The 23,608-nt window shown below is 58.2% G+C and overlaps 1 protein-coding gene across 6 annotated transcripts in view; it reads right to left on the reverse strand.

Annotated features, from left to right (window-relative positions):
- The window catches only part of CROCC (ciliary rootlet coiled-coil, rootletin), a 40,501-nt gene that overhangs the window by 14,023 nt on the left and 2,870 nt on the right, over nucleotides 1-23,608 (reverse strand). For 4 of the 6 annotated variants that reach the window (XM_072751094.1, XM_072751091.1, XM_072751092.1 and 1 more), the window contains exons 4-24: nucleotides 19,028-19,213; nucleotides 18,851-18,934; nucleotides 18,715-18,776; nucleotides 18,466-18,631; nucleotides 17,905-18,011; nucleotides 14,686-14,922; nucleotides 14,115-14,211; nucleotides 12,949-13,032; nucleotides 12,334-12,567; nucleotides 11,253-11,452; nucleotides 9,426-9,608; nucleotides 8,183-8,327; nucleotides 7,395-7,541; nucleotides 6,752-6,982; nucleotides 5,594-5,787; nucleotides 5,183-5,310; nucleotides 3,884-4,053; nucleotides 2,107-2,286; nucleotides 1,233-1,367; nucleotides 785-928; nucleotides 124-362 (exon numbers count right to left, since the gene is read on the reverse strand). In XM_072751094.1, coding sequence (XP_072607195.1) covers nucleotides 124-362; nucleotides 785-928; nucleotides 1,233-1,367; nucleotides 2,107-2,286; nucleotides 3,884-4,053; nucleotides 5,183-5,310; nucleotides 5,594-5,787; nucleotides 6,752-6,982; nucleotides 7,395-7,541; nucleotides 8,183-8,327; nucleotides 9,426-9,608; nucleotides 11,253-11,452; nucleotides 12,334-12,567; nucleotides 12,949-13,032; nucleotides 14,115-14,211; nucleotides 14,686-14,922; nucleotides 17,905-18,011; nucleotides 18,466-18,631; nucleotides 18,715-18,776; nucleotides 18,851-18,934; nucleotides 19,028-19,213 — 3,353 coding nt within the window. The remainder of the gene's footprint in view (nucleotides 1-123; nucleotides 363-784; nucleotides 929-1,232; nucleotides 1,368-2,106; nucleotides 2,287-3,883; nucleotides 4,054-5,182; nucleotides 5,311-5,593; nucleotides 5,788-6,751; nucleotides 6,983-7,394; nucleotides 7,542-8,182; nucleotides 8,328-9,425; nucleotides 9,609-11,252; nucleotides 11,453-12,333; nucleotides 12,568-12,948; nucleotides 13,033-14,114; nucleotides 14,212-14,685; nucleotides 14,923-17,904; nucleotides 18,012-18,465; nucleotides 18,632-18,714; nucleotides 18,777-18,850; nucleotides 18,935-19,027; nucleotides 19,214-23,608) is intronic. The other 2 variants (XM_072751093.1, XM_072751095.1) reach the window with 2 other exon arrangements.

Genomic DNA, 23,608 nt, shown 5'->3' on the forward strand with positions numbered 1-23,608 from the left:
ACTCTCCCTATCTGTGTGATTTCTCCAGGATCTTGGGGGTGAAGTCAGCTTCCAGGGACAAGATCCAGTGTGAAGGATGCGCTTGGTGAAGGACTCAGGGCTGGTCCCCTCGCGTCACCTCACCTGATCCGTTCACTCTCAGCCTTCTTCACTGCCGCCCGCAGCTCCTCGTTGGTCCGCCGCAGGGCCTCGCGCTCCTGGACACCCTCGCTCAGGCTGCGCCGCAGCTCGCTGGCCTCCTGGCGCTGGGCCTCGCGGCCATCCTGACCCTCCCGTACCTGGCGCTGGGCCTCCAGCAGCTCCCGCCGCAGCCCGTCCCGGGCATCCTCCATCAGGCGCAGCTGCGTCCGAAGCTCTTCTGCCTGGGAGGGTGGCAGGTCATCATGGGACACGGGACAGGCCCCACTCCAGCTGGGACTTGGCAGAAACCAGCCCACATCCGAGTCCCCAGCCACAGGCACCTGCCCCCTCGCTCTCAGCAACTCAGACCACACGTGGGAGTTCTGATTTGGGGCACGGCACGCTGGAGTTGGTGGTATTAGGGCATGAAATAATCATCCACCGAGATCTTTCTATGGAGGGACATCAAGAGGGCAGGGACCTCCCCAGTGTCTTGAGTCCCAGATGTACACAACAAGGACTCAATAAATGCTTACTGCTTCCTTTCTGAGTTGGCTGTCCATTTGTTCTCACATGCAGGGACAGATCTGACACTCTTCTTTCTGGACCCCTAGCAGGCCAGGCCCCCAGTGGCATTTAGTGAGGAGGGGGGCGGACAGCTCACCTCACGCGCGGAGGATTCCCGCTGCCTCTCCAGGTTTCGGGCCTGTTCTTGTAGCCTCTTCACCTCCTGGGCATGTGTGTCTGCAGCCTCCTCCAGCTGGGCCCGTAGGTCCCGCAGCTCGGATGTCAGAGCATTCACAGTGCTCTAGGACAGGCGGACTCCTCAGATGTGGGGCCACCGAACCCCACACCTGGCTCTTCAGTGGGGCCTGCTAGCTGTCCCCCTTCAGCCCCTCCTGCTGCCTGGCCAGGCCACCCGCTGATCCCCTGATGCCCAGTGAGTGCGGTCCCCGCACCGCTCTCTCCCTCGGCTATGCCGCCTCCCTCTGATGGGGACTCCCAAGAAAGGGCTGAAGCTCCCCCACGGCCAGGAGCCTTCCCCAGGGCCAAGCCATGCCCCTTCCCCGCAGACGGGGGCTGAGCCTCCCGCTCACACAGAGCTGCCCTACCCGGTCCTGCTCCTGCCGGCTCTGAGCATCTCTCTTTTGTCGCTCCATCTCCAGGGAGATGGTGGCCAGGCTGTGCTGTGTGCCCATCAGCTTCTCCGACAGTGCTGTCTTCTCGGACTCCTTCAGGGACAGGGCCTGGGCGGAGGCAGGGAGCCAAGGGGCTTGGGGGCTCGGTGGGTCACAGGGGCATGCTCGGGCTTCCTACCCCCCACCCTGGGGAAGGTGCCCACTGGGGGCTCGGGACCTTGTCTGGGTCACCGCAGCGGGCCACAGGGCCACGGTGCAGATTCACCCCCTCCGTAGCCCCAGAAAAGGCCACGGCAGCCCTAACAGTAAGTCTGGACAGGGACGCAACCTCGAAATCTTGCTAATGTGTCACAATCCTTGCCCTTCCTTATTCTCCTTTTACAGATGAGGAAACAGACTCAAGAGGTAAAGTGACTTGCTCAGGGTGACAGCTGGCGAGGAGACGGACGCAGTCCAGCCTGACTCCATTACATTATAGGCAAGTCAGGAGTTAGCTCTTTTGAGGGGGGTCACAGGGATGGCTCAGAAGGCAGTCCTGGGGGCTCCACGGCCAGCCCCTGGGGGCGGAACTGATGACGGACCCTCGGCCAGCTTTCCCGGCGCTCCTGTATCATGGATGCAGCTGCTGCTCAGGGAACTCCCACCACGTAGAGGCATGGCTTGCTGAACATGGGTCTCAGCAATGCTTCAATGCCCCTTGGACCCCCCCCATCCTGCAGGGGATGACGGTGTGCTCCAGAGAGGGCCTCGTAGCTCCTAGCTCCTAGCTGCTGGGTGGCTGACCAAGGACCAGCCCAGAACAGGGGCCCCTCAGGCAGCAGCAGAGGCCACACCAGGGCTCACGTACCTGCTGCTTCTCGCTCTCGGCCAGGAGGAGGCCCTCATCACGCTCCTGCTGCAGGGCGGCGATCTCTTCACTCAGCTCTTCCTTCTCGGCCTCCAGTCGTGCCAGCAGCTCCTCCCGCTCCCGCTGCAGCTGACTCTGCAGCTGGGCCCGCTCAGCCTCCAGCTCCCGCCAGGCAGCCTCCTGCAGGCCAGGCCCAGGCACGTGTGACCCACGAGGCTGGGCCTAGACAGCAACTTCAGGGCCACAAGAGCCACTCGCAGCCCAGACCCTGAGGGGCAGGGCAGGTGACCAGGTAACTACGAGGTGGGGTGAGTGATAAGGACTGTGACGGGGACACGCCGGGGCTGTGCAGGCCCCAGGGAGTGGCGGCAGCCTGGCCTGGGGGTCAGAGAACATTTCCCAAGGGAGAGATGGGCAGCAGTTAGCCAGGTCAAGACAGAAAAGCAACAGAAGCCTGGGCCCAGAGTCCAGCCCCAGAGATGGCCTGGAGGATAGAGAAAAGCCGGCACGCCATTTAAGGTCCCTGGAGCTTGGATGACGATGACGAGGGGGACATGGTGAGCAAAGGAACCAGAGTCCCAGGCCTTAGCCGGGCCAGGCCCTATGGGCTGCAGGAGGGCCGGGCCGATTCTGAGAACAGTCAGGGCAACAGAGAGCCTCAAGTCAGGGCGACAAGCAGTAATCTGAATTTGGGACTCAGGAGTTGTTCAAAGCTATGGAAGAAGGACCGGGATTGGAGCTCGGGTAGAGAGGGGCTGGGCGGGCTGTGGGGACGAAGGGGGGCGGGGGATGCAGAGCAGATGGACGGAAGAGCACAGATTTGGTGACAAAGAGGCCAAGTCAGAAGGTGCAGGAGGAGTCAGAGAGGACACGGGAGTTTGAATCCCTGGGGACTGGGGGGTGGGCGGTTAACAGACCCACAGGGCAAGAACAGCGCCTTCGGGGTCCCTCGGGGTCCCACAGGGACCAGGCCCCAGCGCCAGGCCTAGCAACTTTGGGAGGAGGCACAAGTGCTCCTTCTTCAAATGCTTTGCTGCCACCTGCTGGAGAAGTGAGACCGCATCTCCCCAAAGCCAAGAAGACTAGGCGGGGATGTGGTGCCCCACTGGTCACAGAGCGACAGCCCGGACCTCTGTCAGAGGCAGCCCTGTCCCACATGGGCGCCTCGGGTCCCTGGCCCTGAGGCCTGCTCTGGACAGTAACTCAGTGCCAAAGCAAGAGTGGAGCACTTAGGAAGTGCCAGTCATTACGCTAAACCCTTTATACAGATTATCTCGCCTCATCCTCTCCCCGTTATCACAGACAGGGAAATGAAGGCACTTTAGGTAACCTAACCAGGACGTGGCCAAGATCAGGTCCAAACCCAGGCAATGAAATTCTAGAACAAGTGTTCTTAGATAGCTCTGTTTTGGCTTCTAGTAACCTGGCTCTATGCCTTTCATGTGCTCAGGTCCCAGAGGGGTCTTTCATATGCAAACAGTACATCTTAGCAAATGAAAATGCTTCCCTACTATACATTAAATTAGGCCAGCATTTCCCAAATGTCTGGACCTTGTAATCAAAATCACTAGGACTGAACCAGATTAGGGGCCTGGCAATCCACATGTTTGATAAAGCATCCCCAGTGGATCTCAGCTGCCCTTAGGGTCTCTGGAACAGAGATGAAGTTCCATTTCACAGATCTGGAGACTGATGCAGAGTGAGAAGGATGAGTCCTCTGAGGTCACATTGGAGACACTGGTTCAGAGCCCTGCCTGCCCCAACCAGCTACCCGAACCTTCTCTTGCTGGAGTCGCTGCAAGTCCTCCTCGTGGGCCACCCGCTGCTCCCGCAGAGAGGCCTGGGCCTCCCGCTCAGCCTGCACCAGCTTCTGAGCCATCAGCTCCTTGTCCAGAGCTGCCTTCTCCTCCGTGGTTGTCACCTGTTGCCGTAGGCCCGCCAGCTCCCCTGCACAGGAGGGATAGGAGGAGGGAACAGGCTTGGGCCAGGACATCCCCACAGGGCAGCATCCTCAAACCAGACAAGCCACGTGGGTACGATCCCAGAGAGGAGAACAGGGGATCTAGGCTGCGTTCTCTTGGAGAAGCTTCTTGCCCTCCCTGGGCCTATTCCCCTATCTGCCACATGATCCCACTGGCCCTGTCCCCTTCCCCATCTACCTGGAATGGCTTTCAAAGGAACGAAATGACATGAGGAAGACCCCCCAGATGGGGAGGTTAGCCAAAGAGAACAACCCACATTATGGATTGAGTGCTTAGTAGGGGTCCGACTCCTGGCTGAGCACGCAAGAGATCTATTCTCACTGCAGCCTCACTATAACACACAGGCAGCTTATCTCGTACCCAGTCTACAGAGGAGGAAATGGAGGCTCAGAGGAGACAGGTAATTCCCCAAAGCTGCACAGTTTTCCAAAAGGCATTTCCTCTAATGACTGATTGTCATAAACACGCTTGCTGGGCTGTCAGCACTAAAGGACGTGATGACGGGGAAGCTACACCCCACTATGGACAATCCAAAAGCCATCTCCTGGGTCAGAAGCCCGCCAGAGACCGTCAGCATTTCCCCTCCTGGTTCTGTCTGGCTCAGGTAGATGTGGACGGGAAAGTTCATTTCCATGGCCCAAGGAGACGCCTAGTCAATGCTTGTTGAGCAAGAGGGACCCCCCCTAAGTTCAGACACTGGGCGGGGAACGTGGAGGGAAGCAGGGCTGGGAGCGTGGGGCTGAGAGAGTCCACGGCTGTGCAGAGAACTCAGACCACGCTCAGTGCCCTGGTGACGAGAAACAGCCACCACTGGCTGAACCAGGCACTGGGCCAAGGTCCTCACGTGCCCTTCTCGCCTCATCCTGGCAACAGCCTTAGAAGGTGAGCATCATCACCTCTGTCGGATGAGGAACCTGTGGTCCAGAGCGGGAAGGGGCTTGCTCGAGAAAGCTCGGATCTAAGTGGCAGTAGCAGCGCTGGGACTCAGGTCAGCCAGACTCCAAAGCCAGTGCTCCCAACATCCGGAGACCCCAGAAAGCAACAGGTTACAGCCTGGGCTGGAATTCCCTACCCCCAACCCAGGCCCCCCATACCAGTCAGGGCCTCCTTGGTCAGCAGCAGGGCCTGCCCATCGGCTTCCAGCTGCTCCCGGCGGGCTTCGAGCTGCGCCAGCTGCCGCCGCACCTCAAACAGGCTACCCTCCAGGGCTTCCTTCTCCAGGCTGCAGCACACACGATCCCTGAGGCCTTGGGACTCAGCCTCCCGGGCCCCAGGAAACTGTGACTCCCAGGGCGGGGCCAGCCGTGGGCCGGGCGCCAGCCTACCTGCCCAGCCGGGCCCGCGCTCCCTGGGGATGCCTGGGCCCTCGCTAGGACGTGCCAGCAAGCCTGGCTCCTAAGTAACTGTCCCGGTGGACCAATGCCAGGGTGTGGCTGGTCACCGTGTGGCCCCGAGCACACCCCGCCCCCCACCCAGGGTGGGCTGGGCAGAGCCTGAGGCCTTACCGTAAGCGTGTGGCCTCCTCCGACAGGGTCCGGCCCTCGCGCTCAGCTGCCGCCAGCTGCACCGCCAGGCCGGCCCGCTCCCTGGCCAGCGCCTCCTTCTCCCGGGAGGCCCGCTCCAACGCCTCCACCTGCCGTTGCGTCTCCCTCCGTGCCTGCTCCAGCTCTTGTTCCCGCCCGTTCAACTGCCGGGAGAGCTGGCCCCCACCCAGGCATTGTGAGCACCACTCCCCAAATCTCCCGGCTGCTCACCAAGCAGCACCCCAACCCTGAGCCCAACCCGGGCCTGGACGGGCAGGTGGGAGACCTGGGTTCAAGCTCAGACTCTGCCCCGATGTGCTATGTGTACTTGGGACAAATCACAGGCTCCTCTGGACCTGCACTGTACACGCATACAAAAGTAAGTGTCCTCCCACAGTTTAGGGAGTAGCTTTCTGCACCCTAAGACTTTCAGAGGAGCTGAACATACAAAACAGACTCAGAGTGAAGACCTGGAGCCCTGCTCCCTATGCCTCATGGCCCATCCCCCGGAGCCCCTTCCCAGGAGCCCAGGCCCTCTAGGACAGACACTGTATAAAGGTTCCTGGATCCCTAAAACCCTAAGGTACCTTCCAGCTATGCCCTAAAAAGTCTGAGATTCTAATACAAAATTTATCTGGTATCATATCATGAATTTTTACTGAGCGCCCATTCATCTACCAAGTGCTTACACGGGTGTACTCTTCAGAACCATCTTTTGCGATAAGAACAACTAGCCTCGGGCAGCCCCGGTGGCGCAGCAGTTTAGCGCCGCCTGCAGCCCAGGGTGTGATCCTGGAGACCCTGGATCGAGTCCCACGCCAGGCTCCCTGCATGGAGCCTGCTTCTCCCTCGGCCTGTGTCTCTGCCTCTCTCTCTCTCTCTGTGTCTCTATGAATAAATAAATAAAATCCTTAAAAAAAAAAAAAAAAGAACAACTAGCCTCACATTACAGACAGGACAACTGAGGCATCGGGAGGTTGCATAGCCCGCCCACGGCTCCCAGCTAGCAAAGGGAGGGCTGGATTTAAACCCCGAATCAGGCTCCCAGGCCGGGGAGTTACGCCAGGACAGGATGCGGGAGGCTGGAGCCTGAAGCTCCTTCCCACCTGCCCCCATCGCCCCCCAACCCCGTACACCCACCTGCGCCAGCTGCTCCTGGAGCCTGCAGCGCTCCTGGCGCAGTGTGGGAAGCTGGTCCTCCAGGGCCTCCCGGGCCTGCTCTGCCACCCGCAGGGAGCCCTCCAGGCCCTGCTGCTCCACCTCTTGCTCCACCCGCAGCTGCTCCAGCCGCTCCTGCTCCTCCCGCGCCAAGGAGGCCTCCTGTTCCACCTGCCGCTGCCGGCCCAGCAGGGCTGCCTTTTCCTCTTCTAGCTAAGGCAGCAAGGGGGAAGCCAACGAGCGGTCAGCTCAGCCCCTCCGCCTGCGGGAGGGGGTCCCACCCAGGACCAAGGATGCCCCCTCCCCTCCCCTCGCCCACCCATCCCAGCCAGCCCAGGCGAGGCTCCCTGGGGTAAGGGGCGGTCCCTTGGGCGTGTGGACACTGAGGAGGGGGCAGTACAGAGGAGGGCTCAGGGAGCTGCTTCCTCTCACGTGGAGTCAGGACAGAACAGAGACAGAAAGAGAGGCAGCGGCCAAGACAGGGCCAGGGCCAGAGGTGTACAGGGAGCCGTGCACCGAGGCAGGGGTGGGGGCTGGGGCTGGCCCCGGGGCACCTCGGTCAGTGCGGCTTCTGAGTGGGGAGGGCAGGGCCCAGGGCAGGTGGGCCCGCTGGCACCCGGCATACCTGGGCGACAAGGCGGTTCAGACCCAGCTTGTCCTGGGCGAGGCTCTCATTGAGGGCGCTCAGCTTGGACAAGGAGTCCCGCAGAGAGGCCTCCTCCACCCTCAGCTTGGTCATTGAGAGCTCGAGCTCCACGCGGCCAGCCTCTGCCTGTGGGGCCAGGGTGGCCAGAGACGGTCAGATGGAGAGACAGAGAGGGGAGAGCCAGGGAGAGGCAGGAAAAGATGTGCGGAGACACGGAGATGGGAGAAGGCAGAGAGATGGAGGCAGGGGGCGAGGAGAAACAAGAGGCAGAGAGATGAGCCCCTCAGAGATGGGGGGCGGGTGGAGAAGACACACGTGAGGCAGAAAACCACCAGTGCAGAGGCCTGCTGCCTATGAAGCTACTCCGAAGCCGCCCAGGGCAGGGCTGGGCAGGAGCAGGAGAACCCAGCTCTCGCAGGGCAGGGCCAGGCTCACAGGGCCTCCAGAGTGGTGTGGGAAGGCACCGCTCAGGACCCAGACCTCAGGGCTGGGGCAGGCACCTCTCACAGACCCCACGGAACCTGTGTCCAGAGGTGGGACGGGATAACCTGAACGACAGGCACTGCCCCAGGAGCATCTGGAAAAGCAAGGACGTGACCACTAATAGAGGTCAGTTCACCTATGGCTGGGGTCAGAGGTCAGCCTGCGGTCTGGGTGGAAGGGGTCAGCGGCCACCCTGACACCGGGGTCAGTCTGCGGCCAGAGCGAGAGGGCCTGGGGCCTAGGGCACAGGCAGGTTTGTGGCTGTGCAGCACATGGGGTCCCACCTTGCTCAGCGCCTCAGCCACCTCGGCCTTCTCAGCCTCCAGCACGTCCCGCTGCAGCGTGGCACAGCTCAGCGCCTCCCTCACCTCCACCAGCTCCTTCGCCAGCCCTGAGCGCCTCACTTCCAGCTGCTCTAGTTGTCTGTGGCTGTGGACAGAGGGTGGGTGTGTGGGCGCCCTGCATCACTTCCCTGCCCAGAGTCTCCCGCAGCCAGACAACGTTGGCGTGGGCCAGGGGCCAGGCCTGAGAGAGGAGCCCTGGAGGCCAGGGCCTCCCTCACAAGGACAGCCAAGCCCTCCACTTTTGGCTCTGTGATGCTGGGCCTGTTTTCACATCTGCAAAATGGGGTAACAGCTGCCTCAGGAGGCTATTCTAAGGACACATGACCTACTGAACACGAAGTGCTTAAAACAGTGCGTGACCGATCTCCCAACAGTCTGCAGAAACAAGAATACCCACCACCGACATACTGAACACCACCATGACTTATGCCTCAGAGGAGAAAGGGGTGCAGCAGTTAAGAGGTTAACTCTGAAGGCAGAACGCTTGGGTTCAAATCCTGGCTCTTCTAATAATGAGCTGCGTGACCTTGGTCAAATCGCATGACCCTTCTGTGCCTGTCTCACCATCCACAAGATAGGGACAGTGACAGGTCCCACATCAGAGTCATACCTTGAGGGCCGAACAAAAGAATCTCAGTGCTTACGATGGTGTCCGGCACTTGGTCACATTACAATTAAAATTATTACTGTTAATTTTCCATTTAAAAAATAATATCAGGGGCAGCCTGGGTGGCTCAGCGGTTTGGCACCGCCTTCAGCCCAGGGCCTGATCCTGGAATCCCGGGATTGAGTCCCAAGTCAGGCTCCCTGCATGGAGCCTGCTTCTCCCTCTGCCTGTGTCTCTGGCTTTCTCTCTCTCTCTCTCTATTGTCTCTCATGAATAAGTGAATAAAATTTTTAAAAATAATATTAATATTACTACTGTTGTTTTAATTTTTCTTGTCACCAGCCACACCCCTACCTCATGGCACTCCTCTGACCTCTGGGAAGTGACAATACTTCTCTGAGCCTGTTTCCTGAAAGGGCCAGGTTGGAAGATCTTACATCAGAGGAGTGCTGTGAAGATTCCTCGAGATGGCAGGAGGCCTGGGACACCGTGGGTCCTCCCCAGTCCCCCAGAATGCTGTGGGGAGCCCCAGGGTATATTTCAGTGGCCCTGGCAGAGAGGCCAGAAGCCACTCACCTGCGCTCGAGCTCCCTGCGAGTCCGTGCGCTGTCCTGGGCCGTGGCCTCCCGCTCCTCCTCCAGCTGGTCCCGCTGGCGCCGCAGCTCCTCCTGAGCCGCCTGCAGCTTCTCCCGCTCCTGCTGTAGCTCCTCAGCCTGCTGCTGGGCCTCCTGCAGGCTGCAGGCCAGGCTGTCCTTCTCCCTGCAGGATGAGGGGAGGGGAGGCTGAAGGCGATGCTGGGGCTGCTCTCCCCAGAGAAGAGGACCGTGCTGCTGTCCTAGCAGGAGCCACATCCTCCGACCTCTAAGACACTTGCCTCCAGGAAGCCTTCCTGCCTCCCCCCATGGGTGACTCACTTCATCCACATCTCCCTGGAGCTGACCCCTCCCAGCAGAGGACACCCAGCTTTCCTTCTCCCCCAACCCACCCACCGACCTGGAGGCCCCGTGAGATGGATGGAGACACTGGCATTATTTCCAACCACCCCACCAGGTTGAAGAGGCCAGGCTGGGCTCCTCTGCTGTCAGCTCTGCTAGTCCATATGACCAGGAAATGCCCCTCAGCACCCCGAGCCCCTCAATTCTGGAAGATAGAGCTGGGTGTGCCCAGATGGCAGCTTCCTGCTGCACAGGCCGGCAACACCTGGTAGCCAGAGAGGGAGGGAGGGGGCAACTGGGAACTCTGGAGATTTTCAGTGTGCTGCCTTCCCCCCCACTTTCAGCAGTCACAGCAAAGGAGGGGGGCATGTGTCTGTCACCCCTCCTTCCAAGCCAGCTAGGGTTTTTGGCTGAAGCTAAGGGCTGATCGCTGCCATCGCCTCTGCAGCCCCACCTCTTCACTCGAAGTGGCAACCCAGATGTACACTAGACGCTGAGGCTGGCAGTGGGTGGGAAAAACCATACAGCATGACAGGAAGTAAAAACAGCACGATGCAAAGTGAGGTGTTCACTGTGTACACAGTGACCTAAAACCCCTCCTTCCAAGGCATGGGAAGCACTGGTCTTGCTGTCAGATGGACCTGAATTCCAATTCCTACCCATGGCCACACTGTTGTGTCCGCTTGGACAAGTCTCTCAAGCTCAGGACTGTCACAGCTCTGAACTGCCTGAGCGTGATGGGAAGACTAACTGAGCCTGGCACACGGCAGGTGTACAAGAAGCCTCTTCAGCCTCACCGCCAGGAAGCACGGTGGGAAGCAGAACCAGCGAGTTAACTGTGGTTAGGCTGTGACAAGGTCCCGCCCTTTTATTTCCACCTTCAATTTTCCAACTGTTTATTCTGCTGTTACATTTACGAAAAAAAAACAAAAACAAAAACAAAAAAACAAAACAAAACAAAACAAAAAACAGCAAACAACAACAAAAGTAACCAAACATCTAAGAGAAGATAATTTCTTGTCTCCAAGATCTCAAAGAAATGGTCTAGAATAGCAGTATCATCTCTCTGAGATGATAGAAATGTTCTCTGGCCATCTGTGGCTACCAAGCACTTAAAATGTGGTGAGGATAACAGAAAGACAGAACTTATACTTTTTAAAATGCTTAATTAAATTAAAGATTTTATTTATTTGACAGAGAGAGAGAGAGACAGAGCATGAACAGGGGCAGAGGCAGAGGGAGAAGCAGACTCCCTGCCAAGCTGGGGGCTCAATCCCAGGACCCCAGGATCATGATCTGGGCAGAGGTAGATGCTTAACAACCAAGCCACCCAGGCACCCTGAAAATGCTTAATTAATTTAAAATTTAACAGACATTCTAGGCCAGTGACGAGCACATCAGTGCAATCCACATGCTATGGGCTCGGGCTGGCATTAGACCCAGGCCCCCACCCCGACCTCTCAGGCACCTGCTTAGGAGGCCGATGGTGCTCCGCAGACGCTGGGCCTCGCGCTGGGCGTCCTCATGAGCCTGGGTGGCCCCGTCAGTCTTGTCCCGCAGACGCTGCAGCTGTTCCTCCAGGCTGCGGCGCTCACCCTCGCTGTCACTGAGCTGCTTCCGCAGGGTGCCCAGGAGGTCCTGGCTGGCCTCATAGCGCCCACGCATGTCCTGTGGCATGGGAACCACTGAGTCTGGGGGAGCCCTAGGAAGCTCCCAGAGCGCCCCCTACTCTCTGCTCCTTCCGAGATGCACACCAGCCTACTCTGCGGCGAGGCCTGGCGCAGGAGAGGAGCTGGCCCCCCAGACCAGGTTTCCACTCCTGTTCACTGTCCCGACCACCTGGCTGAGCTCTCTGCTAGGGCTCTGAGCCTCCGTTTCCTTGGCCGCTCGGACCTAAGCCCCAGACAAACCACCAAGCACACTCGTTCCTCTCCTGGATTCTGACTACCAGGGCTCCTCCCCTTTGCACCCAGGTTGACTCTCCCCCAGACTCTTCGATGCCCCTAGATCCCCAGTTCCTCTCATCCTAGATTGATTCCAACACCCCCTCTCCTCCCAGCCTTTCCCAGGCTCCCGGCTCCCGCGGTAGGGCGCTCTCCTCTTCTCCTACACCAGGACTCTAGCTCTGCCCCGCTCCTCTGGCCCCAGGCTCCGCCCCCAGCTGCCCAAGCACCTCGCACTCGGGGCTCAGACCTGCCCCAGCGCTCTCAGCCGCCTCCGTGGCTCCCCACTCAGTGGCTCTTTCTCAGGGCTCTGGATCCCCTCCAGGACCCAGCCACTCTCTCAGGCCCGGGCTCCTCCCGCGGATCCCCGGCTCCGCCCCCGCGACGCCGGCCCCGCCCCCACAGCACTGGCCCCGCCCCCACAGCACTGGCTCCGCCCCGCGACGCCGGCCCCGCCCCCACAGCACTGGCTCCGCCCCGCGATGCTGGCCCCGCCCCCACGGCGCTGGCCCCGCCCCGAGTGGCCCAAGCACGACCCCCGGGGCCTGGGGCGCCGCCCTGGAGGCCGCCCCGGAGGCCGCCCCGGAGGCCGCTGGGGCCTCCCACCTGGATCTGCAGCTGGCGCTTGTGCAGGGCCGAGTGGATGAGGGCGAGCGTGGAGGAGTCGGAGCAGGCCGGGGATGGGCCTCGGCGCGGGGAGCGGCCGCGGCCGGGCGAGGCGCGGCGCGGCGGGGAGGGCGTCCGGGGGCCCGAGAGCCCCCGCAGGCTGCCGTCCGAAGCGTCGGCCGTGCGCTCGGAGCCGCTTAGCTGGACGCCGCTCTCCACGTCCGACAGGACGGCCTGGGGGGGGGGGGGCAGGGAGGCGGGGCCGCGGGTTGGCCAGGCCAGGAAGCCCAGGGGCCACGCGTCGGCCTCCCCCCACACTGGGCGCACATTCCTAGCTGCTTCCCACAGGCCTCCCTGATTCCACCTGCCCTGGCCCCGCCCTCGGCGGCCGGTGAGGTCTCCCCTATGCTGCCAAGACATAAATCGGGCATTTCCCACAGGTGGGCCTGGAACGTGCAGCGCCTCCCCTCACGCTGGGGCTCCCCTGGGGCAGAGGCCAGGCTCAGCTAGCAGGGGCCTCCAGCAGCAGCCTGGGGTCCCCGCGCCCCAGCCACTAGCGGCCCAGCTCCAGGCCACCTGGCCCCGCCCCGCACAGGGCTCCCGCCCACCTCACACCTGTGCCAGGTCTCTCAGGGTCTGCTGCAGCCCCTCTCCATCCTCTGTCTCCAGGGCCGCCTGCTCCTGGAGCCGCAGGGATTCCTGGCATGATGTTGGGGAGACAAAGAGTGGTCAGGGTTTCTACCCTAGCCTGAAACTCCACTCCCCGGGGCCCTGCCCACCAGGTGGCCGCTAAAGCCATGCCCACAGGCCAAACGCTTGGGAGACCCCAGAGCAGCCCCAGTGCCCTCACTGACCGACCAGGCCCAGAGAAGCACAGTGTCACTATACAGGTCACACGGTCTGTTGGAGGGCTGGACACAGAACCCAGGCCAGGCCCCACACAGAAGGATGACCAACCCAGGCAGTACCCTTGAAGGGGGTCCCTCTTGGAGGGAGGCAGCTGAGCTCCAGGAGAAGGAGCTCTGGGCTAGCAGGGCACAGGCATCTCAGTTTGGGCCTGTTTCCTCATCCGTGTAATGGGACTCTTGCTACATACAGGGCTGCTGAAAGGAAATACGATAAAGTAGGTGCACGTACTTACCACTAAGCCGGGCCCACACTAGGTACTCACACTAGACCTGGCACACACCAGGTGCTCAATGAATGAGGGGTAAAACTGAGTCTAAATGGGATGCTAGAGGGATCCCTGGGTGGCTCAGCAGTTTAGCACCTGCCTTTGGCCCAGGGCGTGATCCTAGAGTCCCAGGATGGAGTCCCCCATCAGGCTCCCTGAATGGAGCCTGCTTCTCCCTCTGCCTGTGTCTCTGCCTCTGTCTCTCATGAATAAATAAATTAAAATCTTATATAAAATCTTTTATAAATAAATAGGATGCTAGGGGTACCTGGGTGGCTCAGTTGGTCAAGCATCTGCTTTTGGCTCAAGTCGTGATCTTGGGGTCCTGGGATCAGGCCCCAAGTCAGACTCCCTACTCAGTGAGGAGTCTCCTTCTCCCTCTGCCCCTCCCCCTGTGTGTGCATACACACACACACACACACACACACACACACACACGCTCATAAATAAATAAATAAATAAATAAATAAATAAATAAATAAATAAATAAAAGAGCAAGCAAGCAATAAATGGAATGCTAAGGGTGGCCCAAGCAAGCACGGCCCTCATCCACAGATCTGTTCTGTCTCCTAATCCCCCCCATGTCTCAGGGGCAACTGCATCTCACCAGGGCCTCAAGCTTCTCAGTAAGGACCTTGTTGACCTGATCCTTCTCCAGATTCTGGTTCTGAAGGCGCTCCACGGTCAGGGCCAGCTCTGTCACTCTGGCAGAAGGGCAGTAACAGACATGAATGGGAGACCCACCCACCTCAGACCACCAGCTCTGTGACTTTCATGCTTTCCCAGACCTCAGGAAGGGACCCTAGCATCCACCTCCCTAGCTGTGTGATCTTCAGCAAGTCACTTCTTTCTGGACTTCAGACTACTCATATGTAAGAGGAGAGTGAGGCTGCCACTTGCTTTCCCTCATGGGAAGACACTCTGGGACTCATCCAGGTCACAGGAGCTCGGAGTGGAAGTTCTAGCATCAGTGGTTAAATCGTTCATAACGTGTCCTGAACAAGAGCCCCCTGGACCTCAGTCCCCCGCCTCTGTCACACGGAGTGTCTATGAAGACTAGCTGAGCTCACACAGGGGGAGGGCCCATCCCCAGTGAACAGACACTCGTTCCTCTCTGAATCCCCAGATGCACACTCTACAGGGAAGCCTGTCTCCTGTGATGCCTACCAGGTACCCACCTGGCACTGAGATTGGCCTTGTCCAGGTTGCTCTGCACCTTCAGCTGGGCGAGGTCCTTCTCCTGGAGCACCTTGTCCCGCAGCTGCTCCTCCAGCTGGGTCTGCAGCAGTGCCTGCTTCTCCAGGGCTGCCTCAGCCCTGCTCTCAGCCAGCCGCAGGCCTGCACTCAGCCCCAGGTCCGCCTCCTGGATGGCTCTTGAGGCCCGGGCCAGCTCTCCTCCCAAATGCAGCAGATCTCTGGTGGAGAGAACAGAGGATAAAGACAGGACAGGGGCAGGGTCCCAAGTATAAATTAAAACTATCCCAGGATGGTATAGTGCGATGTCACTGTCAGATTGGCAACAAAACAAAACAAAACAAAACGTCACATAAAACACAATGTAGGCAAGGCTATGGAGAAACAGGCCCTCCGCTACACTGCTGGCATGAGGTAAGTAGGTGTAACCATGACACAGGACAATCAGAGCTCTGAAAATTATAAATGGATAGGTTCTTTTTTTTTTTAAGATTTTTATTTATTTATTCATGAGAGACACAGAGAGAGAGAGAGAGAGAGAGAGGCAGAGACACAGGCAGAGGGAGAAGCAGGCTCCATGCAGGGAACCTGACATGGGACTCGATCCCCGGTCTCCGGGATCATGTCCTGGGCTGAAGGTGCCGTTAAACCGCTGAGCCACCCGGGGCTGCCCAAATGGACAGGTTCTTTGACCTACTGACTATACCCCTAAGAGCTTATCCTATAGATTGGCCCAATGCAAGGAAAGTGACTTGTCTATGTGATCCACTGCAGCATTGCTCATGTAAGAAATACTGGTAACAATCTAAATGTGCATCAAAAGAGGGCTACCATTAAATAATCTGGTATATCCATTCAGTGGAATACTCTTCTCCAGATCCTGGTTCTGAAGGCGCTCTGCGCTTGGCACAGAATCCACTTGGGATTCTGTTTCTCCCTCTCCCCATCTCTCTCTCTCAAATAAATAAATAAATCTTTTAAATAAATAAATAAAACATATTTAGGGGTACCTGGCTGGCTCAATTGTCAGAGCATGCAGCTCTCGATCTCAGGGTTGTAAGTTCAAGCCCCATGTTGGATGTAGAGACTTTAAATAGATAATAAAAAAACTTTAAAATAAATAAGGAAATAAAAATAAAACATATTTAAAAATATATCAAAGAAAAAAATATATATATATATCAAAGAGGTTAAATCCTTTCCTTCTCCAAAGGAAATAGTAATAGTAAGTAAGAAGAAGTCCCTAAAAAAAATAATAATAATAAAAAATAAAAAATAATAAAAAATAAAAAGAAGAAAAAGTCCCTCATAGAAGATTTCCAGTTAATACATGAAGAAGTGACAGAAAGGAATAATCACAATTTGGTGACTTCTATGAGTGTCTGGGTCTTGGCACTGGGCATCAAGAGCTGCCAGTGTAGGGGATCCCCGGGTGGCTCAGTAGTTGAGCGTCTGCCTTCGGCCCAGGCCATGATCCTGCGGTCTCGGGATCGAGTCCCGCATCGGGCTCCCTGCATGGAGCCTGCTTCTCCCTCTGCCTGTGTCTTTGCCTCTCTCTCTCTCTCATGAATAAATAAATAAAATACTTAAAAAAAAAAAAAAAGAGCTTCCAGTGTACAAGGAGACATCCAGGCACACAGCACTTATGAAAAAGTCTTGGGATTTTTTAACAAGATAAGTGACTCCTCTGTGACACTGATGAATGAGTCAACTGGAGATCTGGCTACTGAATACCTGATGCCTTTAACAAACGATCATTATAAACAAAGTTTTAATGCAAAAAAGGAAAGGAACTGGCCTGCCTGCCTCATCTCTCCCCAAAGCCTTACCTGCTCAAAGATCAAGCAGGACCATGCTCCCCTGCTCACATGGGCCTTGGGGGCTCTCACAGCCTGATCCCCCTTCCTGCCTTTGGCTTCAACCCCACTGACTGCCTGTCCTCCTACCTCCGAGCCTTCGCTCACACTCTTCCCTCTGCCTGGAGTGCCCCTGGCTCTGCTGGTTAAAATCCTACCCAGCCCTTGAGGTTGGTGCAAATTCCACCTCTCCTATGAAGTGTTTCTCTAACCTCCCCGACCCTCCCATCCTCTGAGAACCTGTGGTATTCTCTCTATTTCCATGCCACTCACCACTCACTTCCTCAGTCTAGAATTTTGGGGGTCCATATCTTTTCATCACTAGAGCTTGCAAGGTCCTGTAGCAGAAGCTGAACATTCTAACGGATTAAATGCAGGAACTTAAATCCTGTCTCAGCCACTTACTTTCTTCTGTGTGACCTTGGGAAGGTCACTCTACCTCTCTGAGCCTCAGTCCCCTCACCTGTAAAATGGGAATTATAATTCCCACCTCATAGGGACGTTGTAGATACCAGAATTAATAAAATGGGGCAGCCCTGGTGGCCCAGCGGTTTAGCGCCACCTTCAGCCCAGGACGTGATCCTGGAGACCTGGGATCGAGTCCCATGTCAGGCTACCTGCATGGAGCCTGCTTCTCCCTCTGCCTCTCTCTCTCTCCGTGTGTGTGTGTGTGTGTGTGTGTGTGTGTATGTCTCTCATGAATAAATAAATAATATTTTTTTAAAAAAAGGAGAAATAAAATGGCCAAAGAGCCTAGCTCAGAGTAACACCTGGTAAATGCTGACTGCCCTGATGGTGCCAGAAGCTGTTTCTGCCTCTCCACAGAGCCTACACACAGTAGGTGTGCTGGGTTGGACTGATGTTCAACTGAGTTGAGCTGAATTCAACTTAAAAAGAGGGGCTAGGGGATCCCTGGGTGGCTCAGTGGTTTAGGGCCTGCCTTCCGCCCAGGGTGTGATCCTGGAGACCAGGGATCGAGTCCCACATCAGGCTCCCTGCATGGGGCCTGCTTCTCCCTCTGCCTGTGTCTCTGCCTCTCTCTCTCTCTGTGTCTCTCATGAATAAATAAATAAATAAAATCTTTAAAAAAAAAAAAAAAAAGAGGGGCTAGAGCACCTGGGCGGCTGAGTCAGTTAAGCATCTGCCTTCAGCCCAGGTCATGATCCCCGGGTTCTGGGATCCACCTGCATCCGCTCCCTGCGGAGTCTGCTTCTCCCTCTCCCTCTGCCCTTCCCCTGCTCCTCTCTCTCTCTCTCTCTCTCAAAAATAAAATATTTGAAAAAAAAAGAGGCTGTCCAGCAGATGCGTCTCCGCAGGCCGCCCCTCTGGCAGCCGGGCCTCCCTCACCTCTCGGTGGACATCTTCACCTCGCTGACCAGCCGACGCACTCCCACAACCTGCCTCCAGAGGAGGAGCAGGCGGCTGTGCTCATTGGTGATGTAGCTGTTGAAGGACTGGACAAGGCGGGGTGAGTGAGGGCCGGCCCGCCCCCTCCCCAGCCCCACACCGGCCCCCCAACTCCGAGGGTCCTGCGAGGCGGGGTCGCCCAGCCTGCATCCAGGGCTGGAGGGAGGTGTCCCACTCAGAATCTCCAGCCTCCCTCCCGCAGGGAACTGGGCTGCACTGAGGCAGCACGAAGGTCAGAAAGTGGCCCAGGTTTGCATCCCAGCTGCCAGCTGCATCACCTGTGTGGGCAGGTTACTTAACTTCTCTTTAAAATGCGCATGACAGCACCTACCACACAGTTATTATGAGGAACAGGGTCGGGGCTAAGCAACTATTTACCTCTCCTAAGGGACTCACAGGCCAGCACAGCCTCCCTCTCCTTCTCCTGACCCCTTCGTCCTGCCCCTTGGGTCAGGCTGAGCCCCTGAGACCCCACCGGCCTCGCAGCACCCCTGTGCCCACCTCCTCCTCACGCCTCCACGCCGCCTCCCGCTGCTCCAGCTCCTTACGGCAGCGTGTCCAGTCGGTAGTCACCTTGCGGATGTCCTCACTCAGAGCCTGGTTAGCCGAGCTCGCCTGGTCCAGCTGCTCTCGGAGCATGGAGTTCACCTGGGCCAAGCTGGCACTCCTGGGGGTGCGAAAGGGACCGGTGTGCACATGGCAGGAGAGGACAACCCTGCCAGCCCTGCACCCTCCCTGCCGCACCCCCACCTCTGCTGCTCCTCCTCCAGGCGGACGAGGGTGCTCTCCAGGTCATGGCTGTGCTCTGTGTCCTGGGCGGGAGAAGTGGGGCATCAGCCTGGGCAGGCAGAGGGAAGGGCCTGCCCTGCCCCACCCTGGCACCCACCCGCAGCCGCTGTCGCTCCAGCTCTGTGGATCTCTCTACCAGCTGCTGCTCCAGCTCCGAGCACTTCTTCTTGTACTGGAGAGTCTGTGGATGGGTGGGGAGTGGAAGATTAGCCCTAGGTGGGGGGCTGGGGCAAAGCGAGTACAGGGGAGACCGGGAGGAGTGGGTGGCCCTGACCTTGGCCTGCAGCCGCTGCACCAGCTGGGCCTGCCGCTGCTGGCCTTCCTGGTAGGCCTGCAGCTTGCGCCGGTAGGAGGCCTGCTCCTCCTGCAGCTGCCTCCGCAGCTCCACGCTCTGCCGCACCAGCCCCCTGGGCTCTGGCGTTTCCAGCTCCCCAGACTCCAGCCGCACAGCCTGCTCCAGCTGCAGGGAAGGTCCCTGGGTGAGAGGCCCGGGCCTCCCGGGAAGGCAGCACAGAACTCTACAGAGGGTGCCAGGCTGGGCCTGGATCCACAATGCCTTGCAGGCATACACGGGCAAGCCCAGGATGCAGTGCATGGGTGCAGAGGGTAATGCAGCTGTGCACAGACACAGACTGAGCATGCATGACACACAGACAAGGCATGGGTGGACACATGCAGGTGGGCCCACAAACACGTGCATGCAAGGCACAAAGCTGCACGAGGGGTTGGGGGAGCACCCTTTGTGTGCTCGCATGGGTACGCCATGTGCCTCTCCGCCAAACACCCAGCGCAGCTGTGGTTGATTATTAGCAACATGCCCATGTCTCCCCGCCCCCACCCAAGGTGAGCTCAGGAAACCTAGATTTTTGCTCTCCACTGCCTCTTAGCCCCAGAAGAGTGGGAGCAGCAAATTGGTTGAGATCGTGAATTAATCGCATGAGCGCGTGTGAATCCATTCAAACAGAGGCAAAATACACACGCGCGTATCTGGGCTGAGAGACATGCACACACATAAGGCACACTGGCACTCTCAAACATCCCCAGGGGGACGCAGAGGAACTCCGGCCACCCCAACGCCTCACATACACCGCGCTCTGAAAGAGGCACCAAGTCTCTAACATCGGGCCTGCTTATTAATACCCTCCCATCCCTGCCGAGCCCTGGGTTGTCCCCCTCCCACCTTACGGGAAGCTTCTGTGGGCACCCTGCTCCACCCCCAGGCAGCTGGCAGTCCCTTCATTGTCAGTCCCTGTGAGCTCAGGCAGGATGCCTGCGTTGTCATCACCATGGTTGCTCTGGCTGAGCCTCCTAACCCTTTAGGCACCTGCTGGTCCCAGAGGCCCTTCAGCTTCCTCAAGCTGCCAAGGAAGGGAGGAGGGAGCAGGAATGACGAGAGGAGTGACAGGGCCCAGGGAGAACCAAGGGGAAGACAGCCCCGCCTGGCTGAGCCTGACCCAGGCCCACAGTCGCCATCTACCTCCCCAGTGCCTGGCCCGCTAGCCCAGGCATGGCATTCACATGCCCTGCACACCAGGTGCCAGGGAAGCCGACAACAAGGGCAACTGCTCTCACCCTGGCTACATAATGGGACCAGGCCAGGCCAGCCCTCTGGGCCTACATTCTCCCAGCAAGCCCGGGAGCCACACAAGGAACCACCGACAAGGCCTGCTCCCTACCCTCTCTGACCCTCTCCTCCCCATGGGCTAGGGTCAGTGCTGGGGCAGGGCGACAGTGGCCACTGGGGTCCACCCATAAAGAAGGGTCAGCGGGGACTGCTTGGGAGCTTCTGCCTGGAAGGCAGGCTGCAGGCCCATGACCAGTGTCTGCGTGGAGTCGACCTAAGTCAGGTGACAGGCGAGTGTCTCCATCTGAGCGTGGTGGCACCGAGATACCATGTGTGTTGTGCATCGATGTGGGTGTACCTCACTGGCTGTGGCTGGGCTTTTTGTCATTTGTCCCCATAGGGGACCCTCTTTATGTCTCGGCATTCGCAGGGACCTCAGTCAGGTGGCATCTGTGGCCACAGGTCTACGCTGCGGTGCAAGCATTGGGGACGTCTGTGGGTGCCCATGTGTTCATGTGTTTTTATGTCTACATGCAGGCCTGCAAGTGGGTGGGGCTGGGGAGCGTGTCTGAGCTCCACGTGTGTCTGTGGCATGCGTATCAGCAACTCTATGCAAAGTGCAGGTATGCAGCACAACTTTGGCTGTGTCGGTCCATGAGACGTGAGACCACGTATTGTGGTGTCTGCAGGATGGGGTATCTCGGTGTACAGCTGTGCGTCTAGGTGGTACGTGCTATGAACCGGGGGGACTGTGTGGTACCTGGCTGTGGGTGTGACTTACGCTGTGTCCAGTCCATGAATCAGAGTGTATCACTAAGGGGACTTGTGTTTCCGCTTGACTCGTCTTGTGCATCTGTGTGTGTCTCCATGGGGTCTGATCAGGGCCCCTGCTCTGCATGTTGTGCACATCTGGGTGAACCAGGTGCTATTTGCTGCTGTGATTTAGAAGGGTTCAGGCAGTTGGTGGGTGCTCCACCGACTTCCCCAGTGTTCCCAGCCGGCCCGGGCCACTCCCAGCCACACCTCGCCCCCTTCTGTAAACTTCACCCCTCACAAAACAGCCTTTCAGTTTAACTTGTAATTCAAAAGGAAAAGAGGCGGGTCACCAAGCTGAGGATGAAAGAAGTTTACTGTCTCCCCTAGCAACCACTGTCCTACTACCCGCCATTCATTCAGTCCAGGTTGCCATGGAACTGGGGGAGCCCAGGGGGTCAGTCCTGTGGAGCCCAGGGGGCGTGGCCATGCCTTCCCATTCCCAGCTGCCTCGCCCAACACCTGCTAGTCAGGGACAGGAAGATGGGGGGGGGGGTGGCCTCCAAAGGGACCATGAGGTCCTCCTTCTGACCTGGGAGGTAGCCACAGGGAGCCCCTGCCTCAGTTTCCCTACATGCAGTCAACAGAATACAGATCCTGATCTTGCTTCCACTTCTTTTTCCCAGGGATGCCGTGGGGTTTAAAGGATCAGAACAACCTCACTGGCCTCCAAAACAGGCCTCCAAAACAGCCCACATGTATGACCAGAGGGGCAGGCCTGGCCACCTGTACCGTGGGAACACGTGGGCAGCAGGGACAAAGTCCCACAGAACTGATGGCAGAGCCCTGGACCAGGGGTCTTTCCTTTTCCTTAAGATTTTATTTATTTGGGCAGCCTGGGTGGCTCAGTGGTTTAGCACCACCTTTGGCCCAGGGTGTGATCCTGGAGACCTGGGATCGAGTTCCAGGTCAGACTCCCAGTGCACAGAGCCTGCTTCTCCCTCTGCCTGTGTCTCTGCCTCTGTGTGTGTGTGTGTCTCTCATAAATAAATAAAATCTTAAAAAAAAAAAAAAAAAAAGATTTTTTTTATTTGAGGGCGAGCACAAGAGAGAGCACGAGCAGGGGGGAAGGGCAGAGGGAGAGGGAGAAGCAGACTCCCTGCTGAGCAGAGTCTGACATGGGGCTCGATCCCAGGACCCCCAGGACCCCGGGGTCAGGACCAGAGCTGGAAGCAGATGCTTAACCCACTGACCCACCTAAGCACCCCCGGACCAGGGGTCTTAACCCAGCTCCACCAATGACCTCGGCCAAGCCCCTGATCTGGGCCTGCTTCCCCATCTGTGATAAGGCGATCCCCAGACTCTGATGTTCTCTGGGAGCCCACACCCCAGGACCGGCCTGGAGGCCATTCTCGTCCAAACCCTGCCTGCAGGTGGGGGGCTTCACTCACACCACCTGACACAGAGAAAAGGGAAACACCCAGCTCCCTCTACACGCTATTCAAGGGCCTCCCCAGCTGCATGGGGGAATCTTCTAGACTAATGCAGCCCCCCACCCCACCGCCTTGGGCCTCCAGCCTCAGCAGCTGTGTCTTGATAGAAAAAAAACCTGCCACCTCCCACGTCTCCTCTCCTTCCCCTGCTGGCTAGGGGGGCCGCACCAGCTTCATTATCAGTCAGAAGCTGGCATTTAAGAGGCAGCTCCTAGGGGCCTGGCACTGTGCCAGTGGCTAAAAGATGAGAGGGTGCTAAACTGGGAAGAAAGCTGGCTCAAGGCCTCGTCACCCCCAGCAATGGGGGACTCGGGCCAGCCCACCCTCCACACCCCCTGCAAACCCTGGAAAACTAGCTCTGCACTGTCCCCAGCACTAGGGGCGACTATGCCCCCCCACAACGCCCTGCTCCTCTGCAAGTCTCAACAAGTCGGGGGCCTGTCCAGGCGAGCCAATACCAGGACACTGGCATACCCCACAACCACACACATAACGCATATCCCTCTTCCCAACATGACCATGCAGCCCCTGCGTGGACAGGCCGAGCCCAGGGATCCTCGGCTAACCTGGCTCTGCCTAGCACACGGGGGGCCCTGGGCCGGCTTCCGGCTCTGGGCTTCAGTCTCCCATTTGTTACCATAAAAGGGTCATGTCTGAGGTCCTTCCAGCTTTCCAACTGCCCCCTCTCCCCCGGAACTCCTGACACAGTTGTCTCTTCCTACACCCAGAAAACAAAACGGCAATGCACAGCCTGGGCGGGGGGTCGAGAGCCGCAGCCTTCACTGGCTGTGTGACCCCAAGCCTGGTGCTGCCCCTCTCGGAGCCTGCTATCCCCTCTACTAAATGAGTATCATAACGGTCCCTCAACCTTGGTGCATCCGATGTGAAGCACCCTGCCAAGTGCCAGGCACCCAGTAAGCACTCAATAAACAGTAGTTACTGTGACGACTGCTGTTACCACCCACACACCTCTCAACCAGACACTCCCTCCCTCCTGCCACTCCCACTGACTTCCAGCCCCCCTCAACTCCCTAGCGTCGCCTCT

This window comes from Vulpes vulpes, chromosome 2 (assembly GCF_048418805.1).
Source record: "Vulpes vulpes isolate BD-2025 chromosome 2, VulVul3, whole genome shotgun sequence".
Classification (NCBI taxonomy): Eukaryota; Metazoa; Chordata; class Mammalia; order Carnivora; family Canidae; genus Vulpes; species Vulpes vulpes.